Here is a 21,121-nt window from a genome sequence, read left to right as displayed (position 1 = left end):
CTGAAGGCTCCGGGAATGGTCCACTCCCTGCCTCTTGCTTCTGGCAGCCCCTGGGCTCCGCGGTTTGTGTCCACACCCTCCCGTCTCCGCCTCTGCTGTCACACGGCCTCTGTGTCTCTCCGTGTGTCCCTTACACGGACACTTGCCATTGGATTTAGGGTCCATGTGGATAATCTGAGCTAACCTCTAAAGATCCTAGTTTAATTATAGCTACATAGATTTATTCAAATAAGGTCACATTCGCAGCTCCTCGGGGGTCAGGAGGTGGACTTGACTAATTTTTTAGTTGGGGGTGGCTATCATTCAACCCACCTCATCCCTCCAGGATCACTCTGACATTGCCCCTCCTCTGAACATGCCAGAGGGTGGGGCACAGGGCTGTGCTCAGTGAGACCTGCTGTATGTGTGCGGGCAGTGTATGTGTGACTTTGGTGACTTGGAAGCCTCTGTCTCTGGACAGGTGGCCGCCACCATTCCCCGCCCCATGTGCACCCAGGAGCAGAAAGGTCTCTTCTCTGAAGTGGGATGTGAGGCTGGTTGGTCAGGGGCAGTGGGGGACAAGGGCAGGGCCTAGGGGCAGTGGTTGGGGTTCTGCCGGGCTGGATGTCCCAGACGTGTTCGTCCAGGACCTGCTTTCTTGGGCGAGTGACCTTGTCTGTGTCAGCCTCAGTTTCCTGGGCTGCGAGATGAGAAAGGACGTATCTCAAAGGGTTAAATTAAATGGTAGTCATGACCTGAAGGTCCATGAAACACTGCCCATGCAGGCCAAGCACTCACCTCCTCCTGGGGCATTGTCACCTGGCCTTGGAGAAGGCGTGGAAGCAGGGCCGGCCCCCCAGGATCCTTGTGGGAGACCGGGAGCTCCTGGGAGCCTCAGGCACAGGAAGAGAGGGCATCTCCTCTCTGGTGGGGCTCACTGTCCCCCAGGGACCCCCACTCCCCAGTGGGCGCAGCATCACCCCACACACCTGCCTGATTTGCTTGAAGCCCTCTGGCGACACGTTGGAGAAGATGTTGCATTCGGGTTGGTTGAGAATCTGGAAGGCCACGGCACAGTGGTGGTTCTCTAGGGGCGAGATGTCGTTGTAGCGGACAGCCAGCTCCGTGCGGGCGTTGATCTGGTACCTGGGGTTGGTGAGCGAAAGAACCTTCGGGTACTTGCATTCACATGTGACTGGGCGCAGTGGTGCAGGGGCGTGCGTGCTGGTGCAGAGGCTGGAGGCGATGGGGCTGCTGGAGGGGATCCCACTCTGCTTATGCCGGGAACTTACTCCTCCCGGCTCTCCTGGGTCTCAGCTGCCCCTTTGACTAGATACTTCCAAGTTGTTACAGCCTAACGGTGGACACCACCAATGAGCCTCAGGTCCTCCCTGAGGAGGTGCCCTCGAGGTGGTCAGGCCTTTGCCAAGGCACCCTGCAGACACTGTAGGATGTGGGAGGAAGGCTAGATGTTGTGGGCAAGGCCTGTGGCTGGCTTGCGCTTAGCATAGCATCTGAGTGTGAACTGAGGGAGTGGACGCCCACGGGGACACCTCCTCCTCCTCCGGGCATGGACATCCGTATCCTGGAATCCGCTCTGGTCCTGAGTAGCAACAGCATGCTTCCCAGACATGTTGGAGAGCATTGCCCACATGGTAAAATTCGACACACAAACACACAAATTCCATAGAACAACCAATGTATCACTATGCACACAAACCAGCAGCACCTGGCCTGGATTCTGGCAGGGACATGGTGGGGACTCTGCCTTCACCCCGAGGCAGGAGTGGATCAATGTTCCAGCAAAGCCTGGCCTATCTTCCTGGCCCCATGGCCTGCCCTGGACCCTCCCTGCCTCCTCGCGTCCATACCCTGTTCTTGCTGTCACTGCCCTTGTTCTGTCTCATTCCTGCTGGAAGCAGGCTGGTGAGGCTGCCCTCAGGGGAGTGAGATCCACAGACTGGGCGGGGGTCCGCCCTTCCCGGTCCACGGGTGTGTGAACGTCCTTCCCTGCTGCAGAGGGCGGGGAGCTCTGCTGCTGCCAGGCCCTGCTGTGTAGACGCAGACTTGCAGCCAGGACCACAACGGGCTGAGGCAGCCTCCTGGGGTCTGGGGAGCTCTAGGCATCTTTCCGGGAAGGCCCGGCTCTGGACAAAGTCCTCGGCAGGAAGGCCAAGTCCTACAGTGGTGGAGTGGAGCTGTGGGCTCAGGAGTGCTTCACTGACAGCTCCTGCTGGGAACTGGCAGGGGACTGAGCTGAAAAGCTCAACTCTGACACCCAGAGTGCCCTTGATAAGAGAAAAGGACCATGTACATACGTGTTATTGTAGCCTGGATGATCCAAGTCGTGGCAGATGGCCGCGGTCATCAGGACCAGGATGTCCATTTGCGAAAACTTCTCCTGGATCGGAGAGAGGATTTGGTGGGTGAGGAGGGGCTGGCAGGGGGTGGGGCAATGACGCAGGGAGATGAAGCTCCCCCAGCTCTGGCCTGCTGGTGGAGAACGCGCCTCTCCCTGGGGTGGAGGGTGGGCACCCACCTGTTCACTGACAACCTGGAGGGGCAGTGCTTCCTCAGGTGTTGGAGGAGCTGCTGCCCCAAGCTCCCCTCCAGGTGGGATGCCCCCAGACCTACCCTAAGCTCCCTGTAGGAAGGATGCCCCCCAGACCGGCCCTAAGCTCCCCACTAGGAGGTATGCCCCCCAGACCCGCCCTAAGCTCCCCAGTAGGAGGGATGCCCCCGAGACCTGCCCTAAGCTCCCCACTAGGAGGGATGCCCCCCAGACCCGCCCTAAGCTCCCCACCAGGAGGGATGCCCCCAGACCGGCCCTAAGCTCCCCACCAGGAGGGATGCCCCCAGACCGGCCCTAAGCTCCCCACCAGGAGGGATGCCCCTAGACCGGCCCTAAGCTCCCCACCAGAAGGGATGCCCCCAGACCCGCCCTAAGCTCCCCACCAGGAGGGACGCCCCCAAGCCCCGCCCTAAGCTCCCTCCAAGGGGGATGCCCCCGACCCACCCTAAGCTCCCCTCCAGGACGGACGCCCCAGACCTGCCCTAAGCTCCCCACCAGGAGGGATGCCCCCAGACTGGCCCTAAGCTCCCCACCAGGAGGGATGTCCTCGGACCGGCCCTAAGCTCCCCACCAGGAGGGATGCCCCCGACCCGCCCTAAGCTCCCTCCAGGGGGGACGGCCCCCGACCGGCCCTAAGCTCCCCTCCAGGAGGGACGCCCGCAGACCCACCTGCAGCCCGCAGCACCAGATCATGCTGTACATCATCTGGGCGACGCAGAAGCAGTGCCGGAAGTTGTGGAAAGGGTTGTTTCGGTAGTTGTCGTGCACGCACAGCTGCGGGACGAGACGGTCCGCCCTGTGCCCACCGCCCACCCTCCCCAAGCTCCCCGCACCTTCTTCCCGATGCCAACTCTCGACTCCCACCCGGTCCTCATCCAACTGCATTCCCGCTTCCTGGGGGTGAGGATGAGGGGCCCAGGGGTGTCCAAGGGCCACACAGGGGAAGGTGTCCCCAGGAGACCCACAGTGGGGTGTGAAGCTGGGGGGAGGGCAAGGGGGCTGTGTGTGGGGTGCCAGGTCCCCAGCCACCTCAAACCTTCCACAGGTTTTTAAAAAACCTATTTGTTTATCTGTCTGTGTCGGTAGTTGTAGCACGCAGGATCTAGTTCCCCGACCAGGTATGGAACCCGGATCTCCTGCACTGGGAGCAGGATCACAGCCACTGGACCACAGGGAAGTCCCTTTCCACAGCCTTCTAACATTTGGCTCTGAGCAGCATTTTATTAAAAGGAAAGATCTGCTGATAAACACACACTCAGTCACACATGCACACCCCTCCCCCACATGCACACCTCACATACACGCACACACACACTTACACATGGACACACGCACAGCCCCCCATGATGCAGGCACCAGCACTCACACACAAGCACACACACACGTACTCCACACACACTGGCACACACATGTATACACCTGCATAGCACCCCCTCCCCCCACACACATGCTGCTTAGAACACACTCTTCACCTGACTCTCCCTGGTTCCTACTATTTTCTCGCTCACAGACAGAAGCTTAGGAGCAGAGAGTGTCTGGTGGGGGATGGGTCCCCGCAGGAGTCTCACAGGAGTGTGGCCTTTGTCTGTAGGAAGCCCAGGTCCAAAGAAAGGTCCCCACGGTCCACTCCCGGGAAACTCGATGAAACTGTTCTCAGGGGCCAGCAGGGGCCCACACTCACCAGCCACCTCTTGAGCGTGATGGGGTTGATGCTGAAGTCCCTGACCAGGCCCAGGTCGTGGTACATGTGCTCCAGACAGCTCAGCATCTGCGGGCGCAGGAGCAGAAGGATGGTCAGCAGCATGGCAGGCTGGGCCCCAGGGGAGTCGTCCCCTCCCGGGGGGCCCCAGGACCAAAGCCTGTTGACTAGGCAGTTTCAGGACCCCCAGAAGGGGTGTGGGGGCTTTGAAAGAGCAGTCGGGGTTAGAAGTCAATGGCATTCTCTACAGGAGGGACAGTGACCAGATGAAGTGGCGCTATCCCCAAATGACCACATTGGAAGTGACTTGACTTATTTATAAACACAAGCACCCAACTCGGTGGGTCAGGATCCTGGCCTGAGGTTCTGAGAGACACCTCCAATTCCCGCAGACCCTGCACGAGCCGGAGGCTGGGAGCTGAGGAGCCGAGTAGCAGCATTGACAGATACTCATCCATCCCAAACCCATCTCTTTGGGCCCCCAGGGGCCCCGCTGGGACGATGCACTTTCTTATGCATGAACTGAAGTGTCTGGAAGGCGAGCTTCCTTCTGGGGAGCACTCTTTCCCAAACCTCATTTCACTGAGCCGCCTTCTACAGAAATTCCCGTTCAACTTGATGTTGATTTTGCTTCCAGGCCCAGAGAGGATTTACTGTCACTGTTGCAATCTATTTAAATGCCACTCGGAACTTTGAAGCTTAATCAAGCCAAGAAGAAGATTAAATGATCTTTAAAAAGTGAGAGCTTGGCAAAGTAGGCTCTGCTTTCTGAGAGAAGAGCCCAGGGAGACGGGAGGTCTCAGAGTGGGGCTGACTTAGGATCATCTTAGCAGGACACCAGCCCCTGTCCCCCAGCTCCCCGCCCTGGGACCCACACCTGTGTCCCTCAGCCCCAGTGCCTGCCCTGCCCTGGTGTCTGCACAGACTTCCCATCTGCTCTGTTCACCAGGCAACCTTCTCTTCCCAAAAAGGGTGTGTTAAGGACTGAATCGTGACCCTCCAATCAAGCTGTCGAGGCCCTAAGTCCCCCCGTGACTGTGTTTGGAGAGAGGACCATTAGGGATGTAATTAAGGTTATGCAAGGTCACCAGGGCAGGCGCTAATCTGCTAGGACAGGTGTCTTTATGAGAAGAGATCAGGACACAGACACGCACAGAGGGATGTCCATATGAGGACATAGGATGAGACAGCTGTCGACACGCGGAGGAGAAAGGCCTCGGGAGGGACCAGTCCTGCCCACACCTGGATCTCGGAGGTCGAGCTTCCAGACCGTGAGAAAATAGCTTTCTATTTAACCCCCGAGTCTGTGGCATTTGCTATGGCAGCCCCAGCAGACCTATTCAGGGAGTGCAGCTGAAAAAACACTTTTTCTTGTTACAAAATATATGAGAACTAGAAACACTGCAATTCAGGGGAAGTTTTGCAAAGCCAGTCCTACAATGAAGGGTCGATGAGCTGGCCACGGAAGGAATACCTCTGGAAGCAAAGACTTGCGTGGCATCACAAAGAACCCACTTGGGAAACTGGAAAACACTCCAGCCCTGCAGTGGGGGCCCAGGAGGATGTCCAGATGGAAAGTCCTTGAAGGGGCCACACGCTGGTCTTCCTTGAGGGGACAGCCCAGACACAGACTGGGTGCCAAGGTTTGGAAACCGGGGCTTTAAAGGAGCCCTTGACAGAGCGTGGGGAGTGCAGGGTCGTGGCGTGAGGGCTGGAGTCCAGGCTGGTGGCCGGGTCACCCCAGCTTGGCTGGCAGCATGAGCACCTAGTCAGGGTCTAGCTGACCAGAGCTGCTCATGCCCCCACCGTCCTGGACCAGAGGGGCTGTGGCTCTCACACCCCTGCTCCCTGCCACACTGGCCCACTCGCGGCTGTAGGCAACCCCGCAGAGCTGAAATGTTTGCTGTGAAATCAGAGTCAAGAGGCGGAGGTGATCGGCAGACAAAACCATCTGGCGCCACTTATGTGGTGGCTTCGGAGCAGGGGGGACGCGTCTGTACATCTGCTCCCATGACGGCAGCTGTGGACGCTGCGGCGGGTCCTGGGCTGGCAGCTGGGTGATGGTGAGCGTGGAGGACGCATGAGATGACTGCGAGGTCCCGCAGCCTTCAAGGTGGGGCTGGGCAGATGCAGTGCTGTGGGGAGCGCTCAGAGGCTGGCCCTCGCGAGAGTGTAGCAGCGTGAGGTCATCTCCCCGTCTGGTCTGTGATCAGAGGACGCTGGGCTGGGCCCTGGGTGATGCAGGGCGCATCACCCCTGCGTGGAGAGGGGAAGTGAACCACCACCACCACCCGGGAGCTCTGATTTCTCGGGGGGTGGCCAGATGCAGTGCTGGGGGCCACTCGGGCTGCTGAAGCTTTGAGATGTGTCCTTGTACCTGTTCATCTTTGCTGCTCATACTTCAAAATTCATGGCACCCCCAGAGGCCAGGGCTCCTGTCTGTGAGCACTTCTGATTTGCCACTTTGGGCTGGGAGACACTTTACAGAAGCAATGGAACCCTCCCCAGGCTCCCTGGGGTCGTGGAGGTGTGCTGGTGAAACCCTGGGGCTAGACGACGGCCACTCAGGCCAAGCACACCTGCAGGGGGGCTGCCTCCCTCCCCTTAGCCCTGCCCTGCCAGCACCTGCTCATACATCCCACAGGTGGAGTGACGGGGGCAGAGAGGCTGCCTCCCCATGGTGGATGCGGGGATCCTTCCACCTCTGACATGAAGGTGGAGCGTTCCCTCTCTGGCCACAAGCAGCCTGTGTTCTGTGGAGATAGGAATGGCAGGGTTCTGCCATCAGGGCCCCAGCTTTGCTCTTTCTCCCTGTGGGCTGAGCTCAAAATGACTATGGGGAGCGTGAGATGTGCTCAAAGCGCACTTGCCCACTTGCTGGAAACAGGGGTGCGTGTTCTAAGCTCCCATGGGCCCACTTGCTCGTGGACAGGCCAGCAGGGTCCCCTGTTCAGCGGAAGCTACTGGGATAAGAGGCCGTCATGCTTCTCCTGGAACACCTGACTCTTCTCTTCCTGCCCTGCTCCACGTCCATCTTCGATCAAGCACTGATCCGGCAGGTGACACTTAGAACAGCCCCTCCTCACTGACCTCCCAGTTCCAGTCCTGCGTGCTGGTTGGTTGGACGTTTTGGAGCACCCGTGCCATCCAGCTGCTCTTCTCAGGGTGGACCGGATGGGGTGGAGGCGAGATCTGTGCTTCCCCGCCCCTCTTGCTGGGGCTTTTCTTACCCCAGGAGACCACACGAGTGACAGTGGTTCACGCAGGAGAGTCTGGGGTACACGATCCATTTCCCGGACCTGCGGGGAAGTCGCTCTGCCGCTCTTGTCCAAGAGCGTGAGCCTTTCTGTGCTCCTGCGTGGCCGAAAAGCTGGTGAGGATCCGCTGCTTTCGGTGGCCTGAGGTCTATGCGGCTTTGTGATTTCTTGGGGTTCAGAGAGAGGAGGGTGTATCTGACATTATTATGTAAGAGACTAAACAAACAACCGTCGCCATGCTTGTGTTTTCTCAGCAAAAGGGAAACTTAAAAGAACTGTCGTACTGTAAGACGTTACTCTGAGTCCTTGAAGGTTTCCCTGGTGCCTCACACAGTAAAGAATCCACCTGCCAATTCAGGAGACCCAGGTTCGATCCCTGGCTTGGGCAATACCCTGGACAGAGGAGCCTGGCAGGCTGCAGTCCATGGGTCACAGAGTCAGACATGACCGAGCGACAGAGCTTGGGTCCTCGAGTCCTCACGGCTCCCCAGGCTGACCACTCTCAGCGGGACCTCAAGTGGAAGCCCCCTCCTGAAATAATCCTGAAGCCTGGAGGCTCACTCCCACGGGGGCTCGGCAGCTGCCCTGGGGGATCAGGATGTGGCCCGGTGGTGGGGTGTGGGGGCGCTTCCGAGCAGCCAGATCCTGGTGTGAGGCTCCGCTGCTCATGTGCTTCTTGGTTCTGGCTCAGGGCCTTCCCGAGCCCAAAGGGCACCTGGCTGCAAAACTGGGGAAGCAAGTTAAAAGGAAGAGAAGAGAAAGGAGAAGAGGGATGGGGATGCCTCCCGTCCGGTCCCCAAGGCTGGTGCCCATTCCAGTGGCTCTCGCACTCACCTCATTGGGCTCCCAGAGCCAGACGTCGAAGGTGGGCTTCCGCAGGGCGTCTATGGTCTCAGGGGACAGCAGGTACTGGAGGGACGGGGAGTAGTGTGAGCTGGCTCCGGCCTCTGTGCCGCACAAAGGCCTGCCACGCCTTCTCCACGTCGTCCCGACCCCTCTCAGGACACCTCAAAGTCCATTCTCAAGGCCACGCCCACGAGTTCTGGAGGGGCAACACTAGAGGGACGGACCCCCACCGGTGGGGCTGGGGCTGGGGGAGCGCTTCAGGACTGAGCAGGGGCCGAGGGGGCGTCTGGGGGAGGCACGGTGTTCACCCCTGATCGTGGTGGAGGGCATGTGGCCGTGTAAGCCTGCCACGCTTGACAGTGCCTCGCACCTGCGGAGGGTGACCCTTACTGTGTGCTAGGGACACCCCGAGAAACCTGACTTTAAAAAATACAATACAGAGAAATCGCATGTAAGAATTAAAGATTTTAAAATTAAAAAAAAAAAAAAAAAGAAAAAAAGAAAAAAAAAAAAGAAATCGAGGGGGAAAAAATCTGGCATACATTCAAACGCTGGCTAAGAAGCTATTTTGAGGTTTGTGTTCGGAACCTGTCACTAGTCCAGCCGTGGGCTAACAGCACAGCTGGTGGGTTCTATGGAACACCGGAGTTTAGGCTACGCTGTCAGAGGAAACAGAAGACCGTGGACACGAGACAGTCACGGTGTTTGGAATTAAATCCAGTCATCTCCTAGGTCTTTCTGTCTGTGTTTTTAGAAGGAACCTCTGTGGAAGATGGATGCCTTTTGTTCAGGACCCAGGCTGGGCCTTGTGACTCCCAGGGCAGGGTCCCAAGGTGTGTGCCGTGTATTCCTATGGGAAAGGGCACTTGGGTCCACGTGATGACCTTGGACAATATTCAGTGTGTCTTTCATATCCGAGTCAGGGAGACCCCTTGCAGCTCTGGAAGGCTCTCTGCTACTGTGGGAACGGTGGCAAGTTGGGGGTTCGGCCTTGTGCAAGGCCAGCAACCCCAGCCCCCTGCCCCCATCTGGAGGATCTTGGTCTTGGCAAAGCCCAGATCTTAGTGGGCAAATATATAAAACTCAGTTGGGCCAGCATCCCGCTCAGTCTCCAGCTGAAGGCATTGTGAGATGGAGGAGCACAGTCATGGGACTCGTCTTTTGTAGCTGTCTGAAGACCCCCCCAACTCCCAGGGCATTGCCTGCTCTAACAAGGGCCTCTCTCCTGTAACTGATACATCCTCTGTGACCCAAAACTAAAACTTCTCATAATAATTACCTATTCTTCAGGGACGGGAGATGCAATGAAGCAGATTATAAATAATTTAGTTAAAAATGAAAGTTCTTTCAAGTAACATTTGAATGTCAGAACCGTTTGTTCACCGAGTTGGCGATGGGGGTTGAGTGGATACTAGCGAGGAGCTATGATCTCCTGGCAGTAAGCTGTGGTCTGGGACCACTTCTGCTAAACAAACGTCAACGAGAAAATATATTCTGCCTAAGAATAACAGAAGCATGCCACGGCCAGGGCCCTGGCGAGAGCTGGCTTTGCAAACACGCAGACTGCAGTGGGGCTGGGAGGCCAGGGAGGCCCTGGGTAGGGCCAGAGCTGGGTGGGGGTGTGTGCCCTGAGGCTGTGGACACAGATGGTGGTTTCTTCACAGGCAGGCTGTCATCTTACCTTGGGGTAAGAGGGGACATCGCGTCGAGGCGTCAACTTCTTGTTGTTATCCAAAAAACTGTACTTGCAGGGACAGCTGGTCCTGAAGAGCAAAGCAAAGATTACTTCTGGCACCGCCACCTTGGGCTTGGTGTAGCCTGGGCAGCTAACTGTGGGGACCTCATTGGAGCCCAAACAACAAGCCCCAGCGTTGATGGGCATGTACACACTGCTATATTTAAAATGAGTAACCAACAAGGTCCTACTGTATAGCACAGGGGACTCTGCTCAACGTTACATGGCAGCCTGGATGGGAGAGGGAGGGAGAATGGATATATACATGTATGGCTGAGTCCATTCGCTGTTCACCTGAAACCATCACAACACTGTTAATCGGCTCTATCCCAACACAAAACAAAAAGTTTAAAATACATAAAAAAAGAGTTAGTCCATGAAGAAAACCTAGCACAGTGCCCCTCATGTAGTAGATAAAAAATAATATAATTGACAGTGCTAAAAAACACCCCAAACTCAATCCAACCTGAACCCCACAAATGCCTTTCGTCTTATTTGTTCCAGAAAAATAAGCCACAGAGCCAGAGACGTCTCACTGCTAAACCCCAAGGACCCCTGCTGGACCTCCTGAGATGATACTGAGCTCTCAGAAAATACATCATCTTCACTTTAGAGAGGCTTCTAAAAATCTTTTTCTCATGATGTGGGTAAGACACGTTTACTCTAAAAAGTTAAAAAACCATAGAAGTTAAAAAACTAGTAAGTCCCATTTTACCCACTTCTTTCCTCTAAATCTCACGCCTGGAAATGCCTTCTGTTAAGTTCGGGGCATCCTTCCAGAACCTTCCTCGGCATGGACACACATGGGCAGCCCCCAGTCCTGCTCAACAAGGATGGAATTGTACTGAGCTCGCTTTCTGGCAGCTTGCCTTTTCCACTAACGTGTCACAAACGCAATGCCGATGCTTCAGAGAGCTCAACCTCGTCCAAAAGCACCTCCTCCTTGGGTGCCAGGGTGCGGTGGACCACAGGCCATCAACCCCCTCCTGTGACGGACACCTTACACACACGCTGAATTTGCTGTCTGACTCCGTTTCATCATTTAACATCGAGGCAACAAGAACGGAACAAACGGAGCCCGCTGGTTTTGGAGGGAAGCCCCCTTCTAACGTCAGGGCTGAGTGCTGGCCTGTGGGGACACATCTGGGGGCTGCAGGTGGGGGCTGCTCCAGGAGTCTGGGCACCTTAACTCCTTCTGAAGGAACTCCCAGTCCCCCCAAAACAGGGAACCCCGGGGGTGTCTAAACTCTGCCCCCCCCTGCCTTGTGTGAGATTCCCAGATAGGGGACGGGGCCAACACAGAAGCCCGTGCAGGTCTGTAAATAACGTTTCATCTCCTGGGAGAGCAATTCATATCGTATCGTAAAAGCCATAAAGAAACTCATATCCTTTAAGCCGCAAGCCTCCGCTGGGGAATTTACCTTAAGAAAAGAATTAGATGCAAGCAAACGGCTCAAAAGTATTTGCCACAGCGTTATCTACTGCTGCAAAAACCAGAGTAGAAGCTACCTGAATGTCCCCCAGTGGGAAATAATTTAAATCATTATGGTACCGCGACAGGGAGGTCTGTTTTATCATCTCTAATTACAAGTATTATATGTAGCTACAGAATGTGGGGTGAAAAGGGAAAAAAAAAAACGTTGCCTACAGTATATCCTGAAAAGTAATAGAGAACAATTTACCAAGAAAAGAACCCATTCATTTGGTGAGTGAGAATGAGTGTTGGACCACAGCCTTCAGAATGTCTGAGGCTGTATTTTGATCTATTGATTGTTTACAATTCTTTAAGTGTAAAAAAGGTTACAATGCGGTATTTCATACTTGTTTTTCAAAACTGGGCCTCTGTACACAGAAGAACATCTGGGAAGCTCTGGACTGGATTTCAGCTGGGAGCACTGTGGTTGCTGCAGTTATTACCGACTCTTCCCCACCACCAGTATCGTCTGCAGGTTAGAGGAGGAGGCTATACCACGTGCAAACTCAGAATAACACGCCTGCTCCTTTTTTGGAAAAAGGGGCTCAGTGTGATCTTCTCAGTGTGCCACGTCTTCCCTCCACCCGATGCCTGGGAGACTCATCCAAGGTGCTTGGGACAGCTTCGCGTGTGGAGGGAGATTTTAAGACAGCCTGAGCAAAAGAGGAACAAAGCGAACCAGGAAAACGCGCCAACCAGATGATGTCCGGGGTCGCCCTTGTACATGAGAACTTCCATTGACACACATCTAAGCAGTGAGAACTTGTCTATGCTCTGAAGATCACATGCAGCATCGTCATTATTCTTCCCGTACTTTTAACCTCTTCTGAACCAACATCCGCACGCATGCTGGGCAGGCTGGTTGTGCACCTTTCCCAGGAGGGCTGCGTGAGCTTCTGCCATCCAGGATGGTTTGACTGCTGGGATCTCTCTGCTTGCTCGAAAACCCCAGCGTTGGGAGGTCCTGCCAGGGCCTGCCCACGTTGTCCAGGTGCCCCTGCCAGCTCCATCTGCACCCGTTGCCACGGGAACCAGCATCCTCCAGCTGACAGAGCCTCTGGCATGGTGTCTCTCCTTTTCTATTTGGGGCTGGCTTTTGCTTTTGTGTTCTGCGCTCCCAGCCCTCCCTCTCCTGGGGCTCAGCCCAGTGGTCAAGGCCAGTGTTTGGGACAGAAGCAGAGATGGTAGGCTCCAGGGTCCTTGGATGCTGCCCTGAGGGTTCTCGCAGAGCCCCGTGGGGATGAACCTTCCGGCTCCACTCTGTGGACAAGTGCTCAGCGGGGTCGGACCTTGCCCTACAGCTGGGTGGGCAATTCGCCTTCTTTCCTCTTGGGGAAAAGCCAAGAGAAACTCAAGGCCTGAGTCTCAGGGGACTCTTGCCCGCTCTGAGGGTGTCTGTGGGTCTGAGTCTGATCCAACCCAACCACTATCCTGTTATTCCCTGGGGGAAGATGGTTTTGGTCCATGCTGACCCCTGGCTCCAAGGCCACACTGTGGTGTGCTCATGGGTGGGTGAAGGTGGTCATCACTTCAGACTCACTGACCACCTGAGCGGGTACAGAGCTGGGCTCACCCAGATTGGGACCTTTGTTCCTCTCTCAGCCCCACCATAGGCAGGACCACTGCCCAGCTGGGCTGACATCATCAGAAACAGCTGCTCAGCCGTGTGATCCCAAGTAACAAAGCTGGTCCCAGGTAACAAGCCAGGTCCCAGGATGCTGAATGGCCTGACCATCTGTGTGATTAGTTAGGATGGAACCCTGACATCAACAGAGACTGAGGGCAATGCGAACGACTTACCCTCCGTCTGAGTCCATTTCTCCATATAGAAAAGGGCAGGGCTGCTTGTACGGGGCACAGGGGGCCGCCAGGCTCCTGGGCCAGGGTCCCAGGTGGGCGATGCTGCTGTGGATCAGACCTATGCCCAGGAGGCTAGATTTCCTTTTTCCGATTGTGTCGGCAATGTTTGAGACTTCACGCTACTCTATTTTTGAACGAACGGTTACAATTACTCGTCTCTCACCTACATGGCCGCTGTGAAAACTGCTGGCTGAGATGACATTGCTCTAGACTTGGTTACGACGCAGGGAGGGCGCCTCTTTGGATTACCACGGCACTGTGAGCTCCAAGAATGCACTTCTGGCAGAGGGCGGCATATGGAAGGGGCTTCAACACTTGGATGAGCCCAGCTGTCTCTGCCCCAGAGGGGCACCTGCAGGGGACATCTCATCTCCCCTGTGCTCTGAGATCAGGCAGGTCTTCTCCACGCGGTGTGTTATGTCCCCTATGTGTCCTCATACCCTGAGGTCCTAACAGCACCTCTGACTGTGACCTCATTTGGAACAGGGCTGTCACAGATGTAATGAGTTCAGATCGGCCATGCTGGAGGAAGGTGACACCTCACCCAGTATGACTGCTGCTGTTCAGTTGCCAAGTCATATCTGATTCTTTGCCCTCACCCTCAGCCCCAACCTCCCCACCGACTGAGGCATACCAGGGTTCCCTGTCCTTCATTATCTCATAGAGTTTGCCCAAGTTCACGTCCTCTGAATTGGTGATGCCATCCAACCAACTCATCCTCTGTCCTCCCCTTCTCCTCTTGCACTCAATCTTTCCCAGCATCAGGGTCCTTTCCAATCAGTCAGCTCTTCGCATCAGGTTTCGCATCAAGTATTGGAGCTTCAGCTTCAGCATCGGTCCTTCCAGTGAATATTCAGGGTTGATCTCCTTTAGGATTTACTGGTTTGATCTCCTTGCAGTCCAAGGGACGCTCAAGAGTCTTCTCCAGCACCACAGTTTAAAAGCATCCATTCTTCGGGACTCAGCCTTCTTTACTGTCCAGCTCTCACATCCGTGTGAGTTGACTGGCAACAGGGGACACTTGGACGCAGAGATAGACACACAGAGAGAGGCCATGTGGAGACACAGGCAGACCCTGGAGTGATGCCCTGCAAGCCAAGGAGCCCGAGGAATCACCAACACCCCCAGAAGCTGGAAGAGAGGCCTGGAACAGGTCCCCTGAGAGCCTCCCTGGGGAGCCCGGCCTTCCTGACACCTTTGTTTCAGACTTCTAACGCTCACAACTGTGGGAAATAAACTACTGTTTTCAGCCCTCCGTTAGTGGTACTTTGTTATAGCAGCTGCAGGAAACTAACACAACCTGGATGAAATTCTGATTTTTCTCTTGCAATCCGAACGGCCAGTGCCAGAGACCATACCGGAAGCACTGCCTTGCCCCTGCCCGCAGTGGGCTCTGTACAGACGAGGGCGCCTGCAGCCTGGCGGGGGCAGGCCTGGCTGGTGGGGGCTCATGACTCACCCTGGCTGTTCCGGGAAGGTGGCAGGAGTCAGTTATTGAGAAGGGCTGAGAGGCTGCCTTATAAACCCCTTCCTACTGCGCGCACCTTCAGCTAACCTGTGTGCTCAGTTGCTACATCACGTCTGACTCTGCAACCTCACGGACTGCAGCCCGCCAGGCTCCTCTGTCGATGGGGTTTCCCAGGCAAGGATGCTGGAGCCGGTCGTCAGTTCCTTTTCCAGGGGATCTAGTTTGGATCTTCCCGACCCAGGGATCAAACCTGCATCTCCTGCGGTGCAGGCAGACTCTTTACCACCACGCCACCTGGGAACCAACTACACCTCACAAAAGCCAACCTGTCTCCCACAAGTGCTCTGTGGGCTCCATGGATGCAACGTGTTTGTGGGTGAGGCGATTCCACAGACGGAAGGTGCGGGATGGGGCCCAGAGTGCACCCCTGTCCCCTCTCGCTGCAGCAGACATGGCACTGGGCCACAGGCAACCAGTCCCAGGCTGGTCTCAGAGAACCCAAACTAGATGACAAGTATGACACGAACATGGCATGGTCCTGGGAAGACATGCCAACGTGGCTCTGAGCCCATCAGGCTAGTCCCGAGCCCACCCCAAGGCTGCCAGCCTCACTCTCTGGCAGGACCACCAGCTTCCCTGTCCCCTCCTGGCCCAAAGGCCCCGCACTCAGCCACCCTCCCCACTAAGCAGGTTGCCCTTGATTTTGAAAATTCCGGGAATGACCTTCAGGGTGTGAGGTGGCCTTGTAAGACGATCTGGTGTGTTTGCACAGGGCTGTGAGTGGGCCCAGGAGTCCTGCTAAGTCCCATTAGGCCCAGCGTAACCTCAGCCACCTTAGTGGCATGGGGTTCTGGGGGTGACAGGCCACACTGTCACCACGCGGGCTCTGGCTGGCTGACCGTGGGCATGAAGCAACCCCAGAGGGCAGACAGGTGGAGCTGGTCGCGTCAGAGAGCACCCATCACAGCCCTGCACACAGTCAGTGCCCCACATGTGCACCATGTCCCACGTCATTTCAGCCAACGGGGCATCTCCACCCCCAACCTGAACCTTTGCTTTGACCCCAGTTTGGCCAGGGGTCCAGCTGCATCCGAAACCCCACTCTCCAAGAAGTGCTTGGGGTGTTTTTTTTCATGGATTTCGGCAGCCTGGGCACCTCACCCTGGCTCCCCAGGGGCACGCATGGGACGCTCGTTCCGAGGGACAAGTGACTTCTGTGTCTAGATTGTGGTATTGCTCCCTCAACTGGCCACTCTGTGCTGTTGCTAAGTCGCTTCAGTCGTGTCCAACTCTGTGCAACCCCCTAGACGTCAGCCCACCAGGCTCCCCTGTCCCTGGGATTCTCCAGGCAAGAACACTGGAGTGGGTTGCCATTTCCTTCTCCAATGCATGAAAATGAAAAGTGAAAGTGAAGTCGCTCAGTCATGTCCGACTCTTCGCGACCTCATGGACTGCAGCCTACCAGGCTCCCCTGTCCATGGGATTTTCCAGGCAAGAATACTGGAGTGGGGTGCCATTGCCTTCTCTGACTCTGCACTGTGAGGACGTCCATATGGAAGCGGGGCCTCTGAGGCCCCAGGACACGCGTCCTCTGGAAGCCAAAGGTCCTTCTCCTTTAATTGATCGCTTTTTCAAAATAATCGATGTCAACTTTGTTCCAGCCGAGGGTGTGAATCTTAACCATTTTCTGCAGGACGCTTCCTCTCTTCTTGTGTGACGTCATCCTCCCCGCCTCCCACAGCCATATCCTCTCTTTTATGAGAAGAAAGCTGTGTAACTAAAAAGCAGATCCCAGACAGTGCCCACTCAAGCCCAGCTGAACCAGATTCTTCAGCCTCGCTTCTGGGGAAAAAAAAGCCCAGGGCCCCCTCCGCCCCATATGGCTACTCAGTGCTCTCCCCGAGTCGTCTGCCCGCGCCTCCCCCGGCGCACACCTTACCTGTTGCTTCTGGCTGCCAGCTCCTCCCTCATCTTTTTAATGTCACTCTTGCATTTCTCAATCTCCACCACTTTTAGTCCTTCCACTGGGGACCAAGAGAAACAAGGAGGTTACCATGGATACACGCGAAGGATGGGGAGGCTGGTAACTGGGGGTTACCACGGCTCCCATGTCCACTACGCGGTGGGAAGGAGGGGAGGCTGGCTCAGACACTGGTTCCCACTCCCGCCCACCCTGCTGGTTCTCTGGCCTCCCACTCACTCAGCTGAAACACAGCTGCCCCCAAACACACGCCTGTTCATCGCATTCAGGCCCATTGTCCCTCTAGGATGGAAGCCCCTCCCCCGCCCCACTCCATGAATCTCCACTCTGCCCTCACCCACTTCTTGCTTTCTCTCCATACCCCTAAGCACCAGCTGAGGATCTGGGACAGAGCGTCTTTTATCCCCCAAAGAAAAGGGGGGTTAAGTGTTCCCAGGGTATTAAAATGCAACGGAAGTTTCAGGGGGCAAAATCACAGCTTCCCAGCAAGAATGGAAATTTCATTAAGATAAGGAGCTTTGCACTTTAAGATCCTGTAGAGCAGTTGACCAGGAGAAGTCCAGACCTGAAATGGTGAGAAATGAATAGGCCAGGAGAAGGGCCCCAGGCTTGGTCATACTTCGGGGTGCTGGGGCGAGGGGGGGTCCCTTAAGTCAGCACACTACTATTTTGTTTTCCATCAGAGGATGAACTGGCGTTTACACCCACAAGCGAGTATTCAACTTCAAGGCGTACACACTTGGCAGGTGCATATTTAGCCCAGAAATGCTGCCAGCTTTGGAAAGGCTTTCTGGCTAGAGTCAGTTCATAAGAAATAAAAAAGATGAGCTTTGTTACTTTGCAATCACACCTCGATTTTTATGCAAAAAGATACTACCCACGATGCCACTCATCCCCCTTTTCATCCAGCGTGGCTCTGAATATGGCTAAAAATAAAATGCAGATGATTTCTAAAAGAAAAACAAAGCAGAGCAGCTCGGTGACTTCCGCTGGTTTCCATTAATCCCCTCCCGCCGGGAGGAGCTGTCAGCAGCTCTGGAGCTCATGGCGGTGGGAATTTTCCCAGCACCGCCCTGGGCTCTGGGCAGACAGGCAGGAACTAGAACCTCCCTGGGCGGGTTTTCTAAACATTTCAGGGTCAGGGGCCAAGCGGGGGCCAGGCTTTGCGAAACCACGGCATCCTTCCGTCTATGTGGCAGGAATCTGGAGGATCTGATCTTTGAATCTGGTCCTGGTGACCTGCTTCTCTGCCATGTGGGATGCCAAGGCAGAGGCTCAAAAACCACCTCCTCCCTTCTGTACCAGGACGCGGGGCAGTGAGCTGGAGGGGTGGAGGAAATGACATCGGTACTCCGAGCTCCTGCTGGGACCCCACATCCTCCTCTGGGGTCGGAGGCTCTCAGCCTTCTCTTGCACCACCCTGTTACGAGGTGGACGGAAGCTTGGGTCCACTCCCAAGAAGGAGTGCAGCAGCACACATCGTAAAGGTTTGCACTGGAGCCAGGAGTGTGCACGCCTCACACTCAGGGCATGCCTCAGCCTCGGTCCCACTGCAGACGCTCACCCCTCGGAGGAGGGGACCATGCTGCAGCCGTGTCTGTCACTGGGACATACAGTGGAGTCAACATCAGTGGCAGGAAGGGGCCCAGGAAAGGGCTGCTAACACGTGAAGGGCAGAACATTTCACAAAGGGGAATACAGCTGGAGAAGGGACCTGGCATGTGGCATAGACTTGGATCCAAAAAGGGGGTCCATGTGGGGAAGAGACAGACCATGCTGTATAGTCCAAACCGGGCAGCGGTGCCCTGCCAGGCAGGGTCCACGGTTACACTCATTATGTTTCCAGCATCACTTTTCTGAATACAAAATAACCTATGACTACTACAGAAAATGGAGCAAATACAGGGCCTATCAAAGAAGAGTATTTAAAAATGTATCCATGAGCCCACTGGGCCTGAAGAGAATTCATTTACTATTATATGGTGTTGGAGAAGACTCTTGAGAGTTCCTTGGACTGCAAGGAGATCAAACCAGTCAATCTTAGGAAATTAATCCTGAATATTCATTGGAGGAACTGATGCTGAGGCTGAAGCTCCAATACTTTGGCCACCTGATGCCAAGAGCAAACTCAGTGGAAAAGACCCTGATGCTGGGAAAGACTGAAGTCATGAGGAGAAGGGGATGACAGAGGATAACATGGTTGGACGGTGTCACCAGCTCGATGGAGATGAGTTTGAGCAAGCTCCTGGAGATAGTGAAGCACATGGAAGCCTGGCACGCTGCAGTCCATGGGGTTGCAAAGAGTCAGACACGACTGAGCGACTGAACAACAATATTTTATATATATGTGTGTGTGTATCCCTCCAGGCATTTCTCTCCCACCCCCGTGCATTCTTAATATCTATCTATTTACTCTTATTTTTAAAAAGACAGGAGATTTTCCTGTCAATCCAGTGTTAAGGCTTCGTCTTTCAACGCAGGGGGCCCAGGGTTCAATACCTGGTCGGGGAGCTAAGATCCAATATACCTCGAAGCCAAAAAACCAAAACATAAGATAGAAACAATACTATAACAAATTAGATAAAGACTTTAAAAATGATCCACATCAAAAAAATTTCTTAAAAAAAAATTGGGGGATCATGCCGCTCTGTTTTCTCATTTGCTTTTTTCCATCATCAAGGTCAAGGATGCTCCTGTTAGCAGCTGCCCACTAACTCACGGCTCTTGGTGGCTGCCTGATGTTTGATCGAGTGGGTATTGGAATTGATGTAGATCAGATTCCTTGGCCATTTATTGGGGGTGATGTTAAGATTCAGTCTTTTGGGCTACATGGTATGATATCACTTATCTGAATCTCAGAGATCCAGAATTTACGGCAAAAATGTTTATGAAATGGAGCCTGGTTGCCAAGAAAATTGACGGTGAGCAATGAGGTGGCAAAAAGTGCATTCATCAATGGATGAGAAAACATGTCATGGGGTTAAAGCGCCAGAGCGCAGGGAGGAAGCTGGGAGGCGCTGGGCGGATGCAGGCACGCATAGACCTGGGGCAGTCCCTCCCAGGCCTCGCTGGACACCAGGCTCCCTTTTGGAAAATCCTGGGGGAGCGAGAAGGCCGACTGTGCTGGGCCTCCCCCCAAGTCCTGTGGTGACACAGTGAGGCCCCATGGTGGGGACGGATGTCAGCTGCCCACATCTCGGCCCACTCGTCAGTCCCAAACTTTAAACACAGGTGGGCACAGACCAGAGCCTCAGACTAGTGGCCTGAGCATCACATGGACTCTGCTGGCCTCTCTCGGACTTTAGAAGCGGTTCCATGGGCCTCTGCAGGTCACAGCCACCCTGGAGGAGAATGTTCAGGAATGATTCGCTTAGAGTGATGCTGGCTTCAGGAATGGGGCCTCAGTGGGCAGGAGCAAGAGGGTGGTCAGGGAGGCAGCTCTGTCCTGTTCTCTCCCCCAACCAGCCCCACTGGGCTCTTCTGAGAGGCTACTGTGGGCAGGCCAGGCCCTGGTGGGGCTGCAGAGCTTTGGAAATGGTTTACAGACACGTAGGAATAGAGCCATGTTTCAGCATTTCTGCCAAGAACTCTGCTAAGGAATCTGCATAAAGCACATTTCCCGAGCGACAAAAAGAAAAGCAAGGTTTGGTTTCAGTCTTTGGGGTCATTTGCTCGACCTGGCTGTGAACTCAGGCCCCTGGGGCCAGCTCTCCAGTCTTTAGGTTTTGGGCCAGGCCTGGGCAGGGACTGTAGACCGCCAGGCTCCTCTGTCCATAGGGTTTTCTGAGCAAGAATACTGGTGTGGGTTGCCATGCCTTTTTCCAGGGGATCTTCCTGATCCAGGGATGGAACTCAGGTTCAGGTGGTAAAGAATCCAGCTGTCAATGCAGGAGACTTAAGAGACACAGGTTTGATCCCTGGGTCAGGAAATCCCCTGGAGAAGGTAACTGTTACCCATTCCAGTATTCTTGCCTGGAGAATCCCACGGAGAGAGGAGCCTGGTGGGCTACAGCTCATGAGGTCGCAAAGAGTCAGACATGACTGAGCGACTAAGCAGGTGGCACGCATGGGCAAGGACAAAGGCTGGATGGGAGCAGGGCTGCCCTGTGCCTGCAGGGTGCCCGGGCCTGTCCTGCAAACAAGAAGAAAGGAAGGGAGGGAGGTGGGGGTGCCCTGGACGGTTCACCTCCAGCCGGGAAGCTAGAGGAGGCCCGGGGTGTCCTGTGTTTAAAACAGCCTTCCATCTAAGT

The 21,121-nt window shown here is 55.1% G+C and overlaps 1 protein-coding gene across 2 annotated transcripts in view; it reads right to left on the bottom strand.

The window, feature by feature from the left end:
* PDE9A (phosphodiesterase 9A) overlaps positions 1 to 21,121 on the bottom strand; it is a 105,813-nt gene that overhangs the window by 9,215 nt on the left and 75,477 nt on the right. For both annotated transcript variants that reach the window (XM_068964768.1, XM_068964777.1), the window contains exons 7-13: positions 16,830 to 16,914; positions 10,035 to 10,116; positions 8,342 to 8,416; positions 4,233 to 4,319; positions 3,221 to 3,325; positions 2,298 to 2,380; positions 969 to 1,125 (exon numbers count right to left, since the gene is read on the bottom strand). In XM_068964768.1, coding sequence (XP_068820869.1) covers positions 969 to 1,125; positions 2,298 to 2,380; positions 3,221 to 3,325; positions 4,233 to 4,319; positions 8,342 to 8,416; positions 10,035 to 10,116; positions 16,830 to 16,914 — 674 coding nt within the window. The remainder of the gene's footprint in view (positions 1 to 968; positions 1,126 to 2,297; positions 2,381 to 3,220; positions 3,326 to 4,232; positions 4,320 to 8,341; positions 8,417 to 10,034; positions 10,117 to 16,829; positions 16,915 to 21,121) is intronic.

Source organism: Capricornis sumatraensis, chromosome 1 (genome assembly GCF_032405125.1).
Source record: "Capricornis sumatraensis isolate serow.1 chromosome 1, serow.2, whole genome shotgun sequence".
NCBI classification, from domain to species: Eukaryota; Metazoa; Chordata; class Mammalia; order Artiodactyla; family Bovidae; genus Capricornis; species Capricornis sumatraensis.
This window is presented reverse-complemented; position numbering and strand designations above follow the sequence as displayed.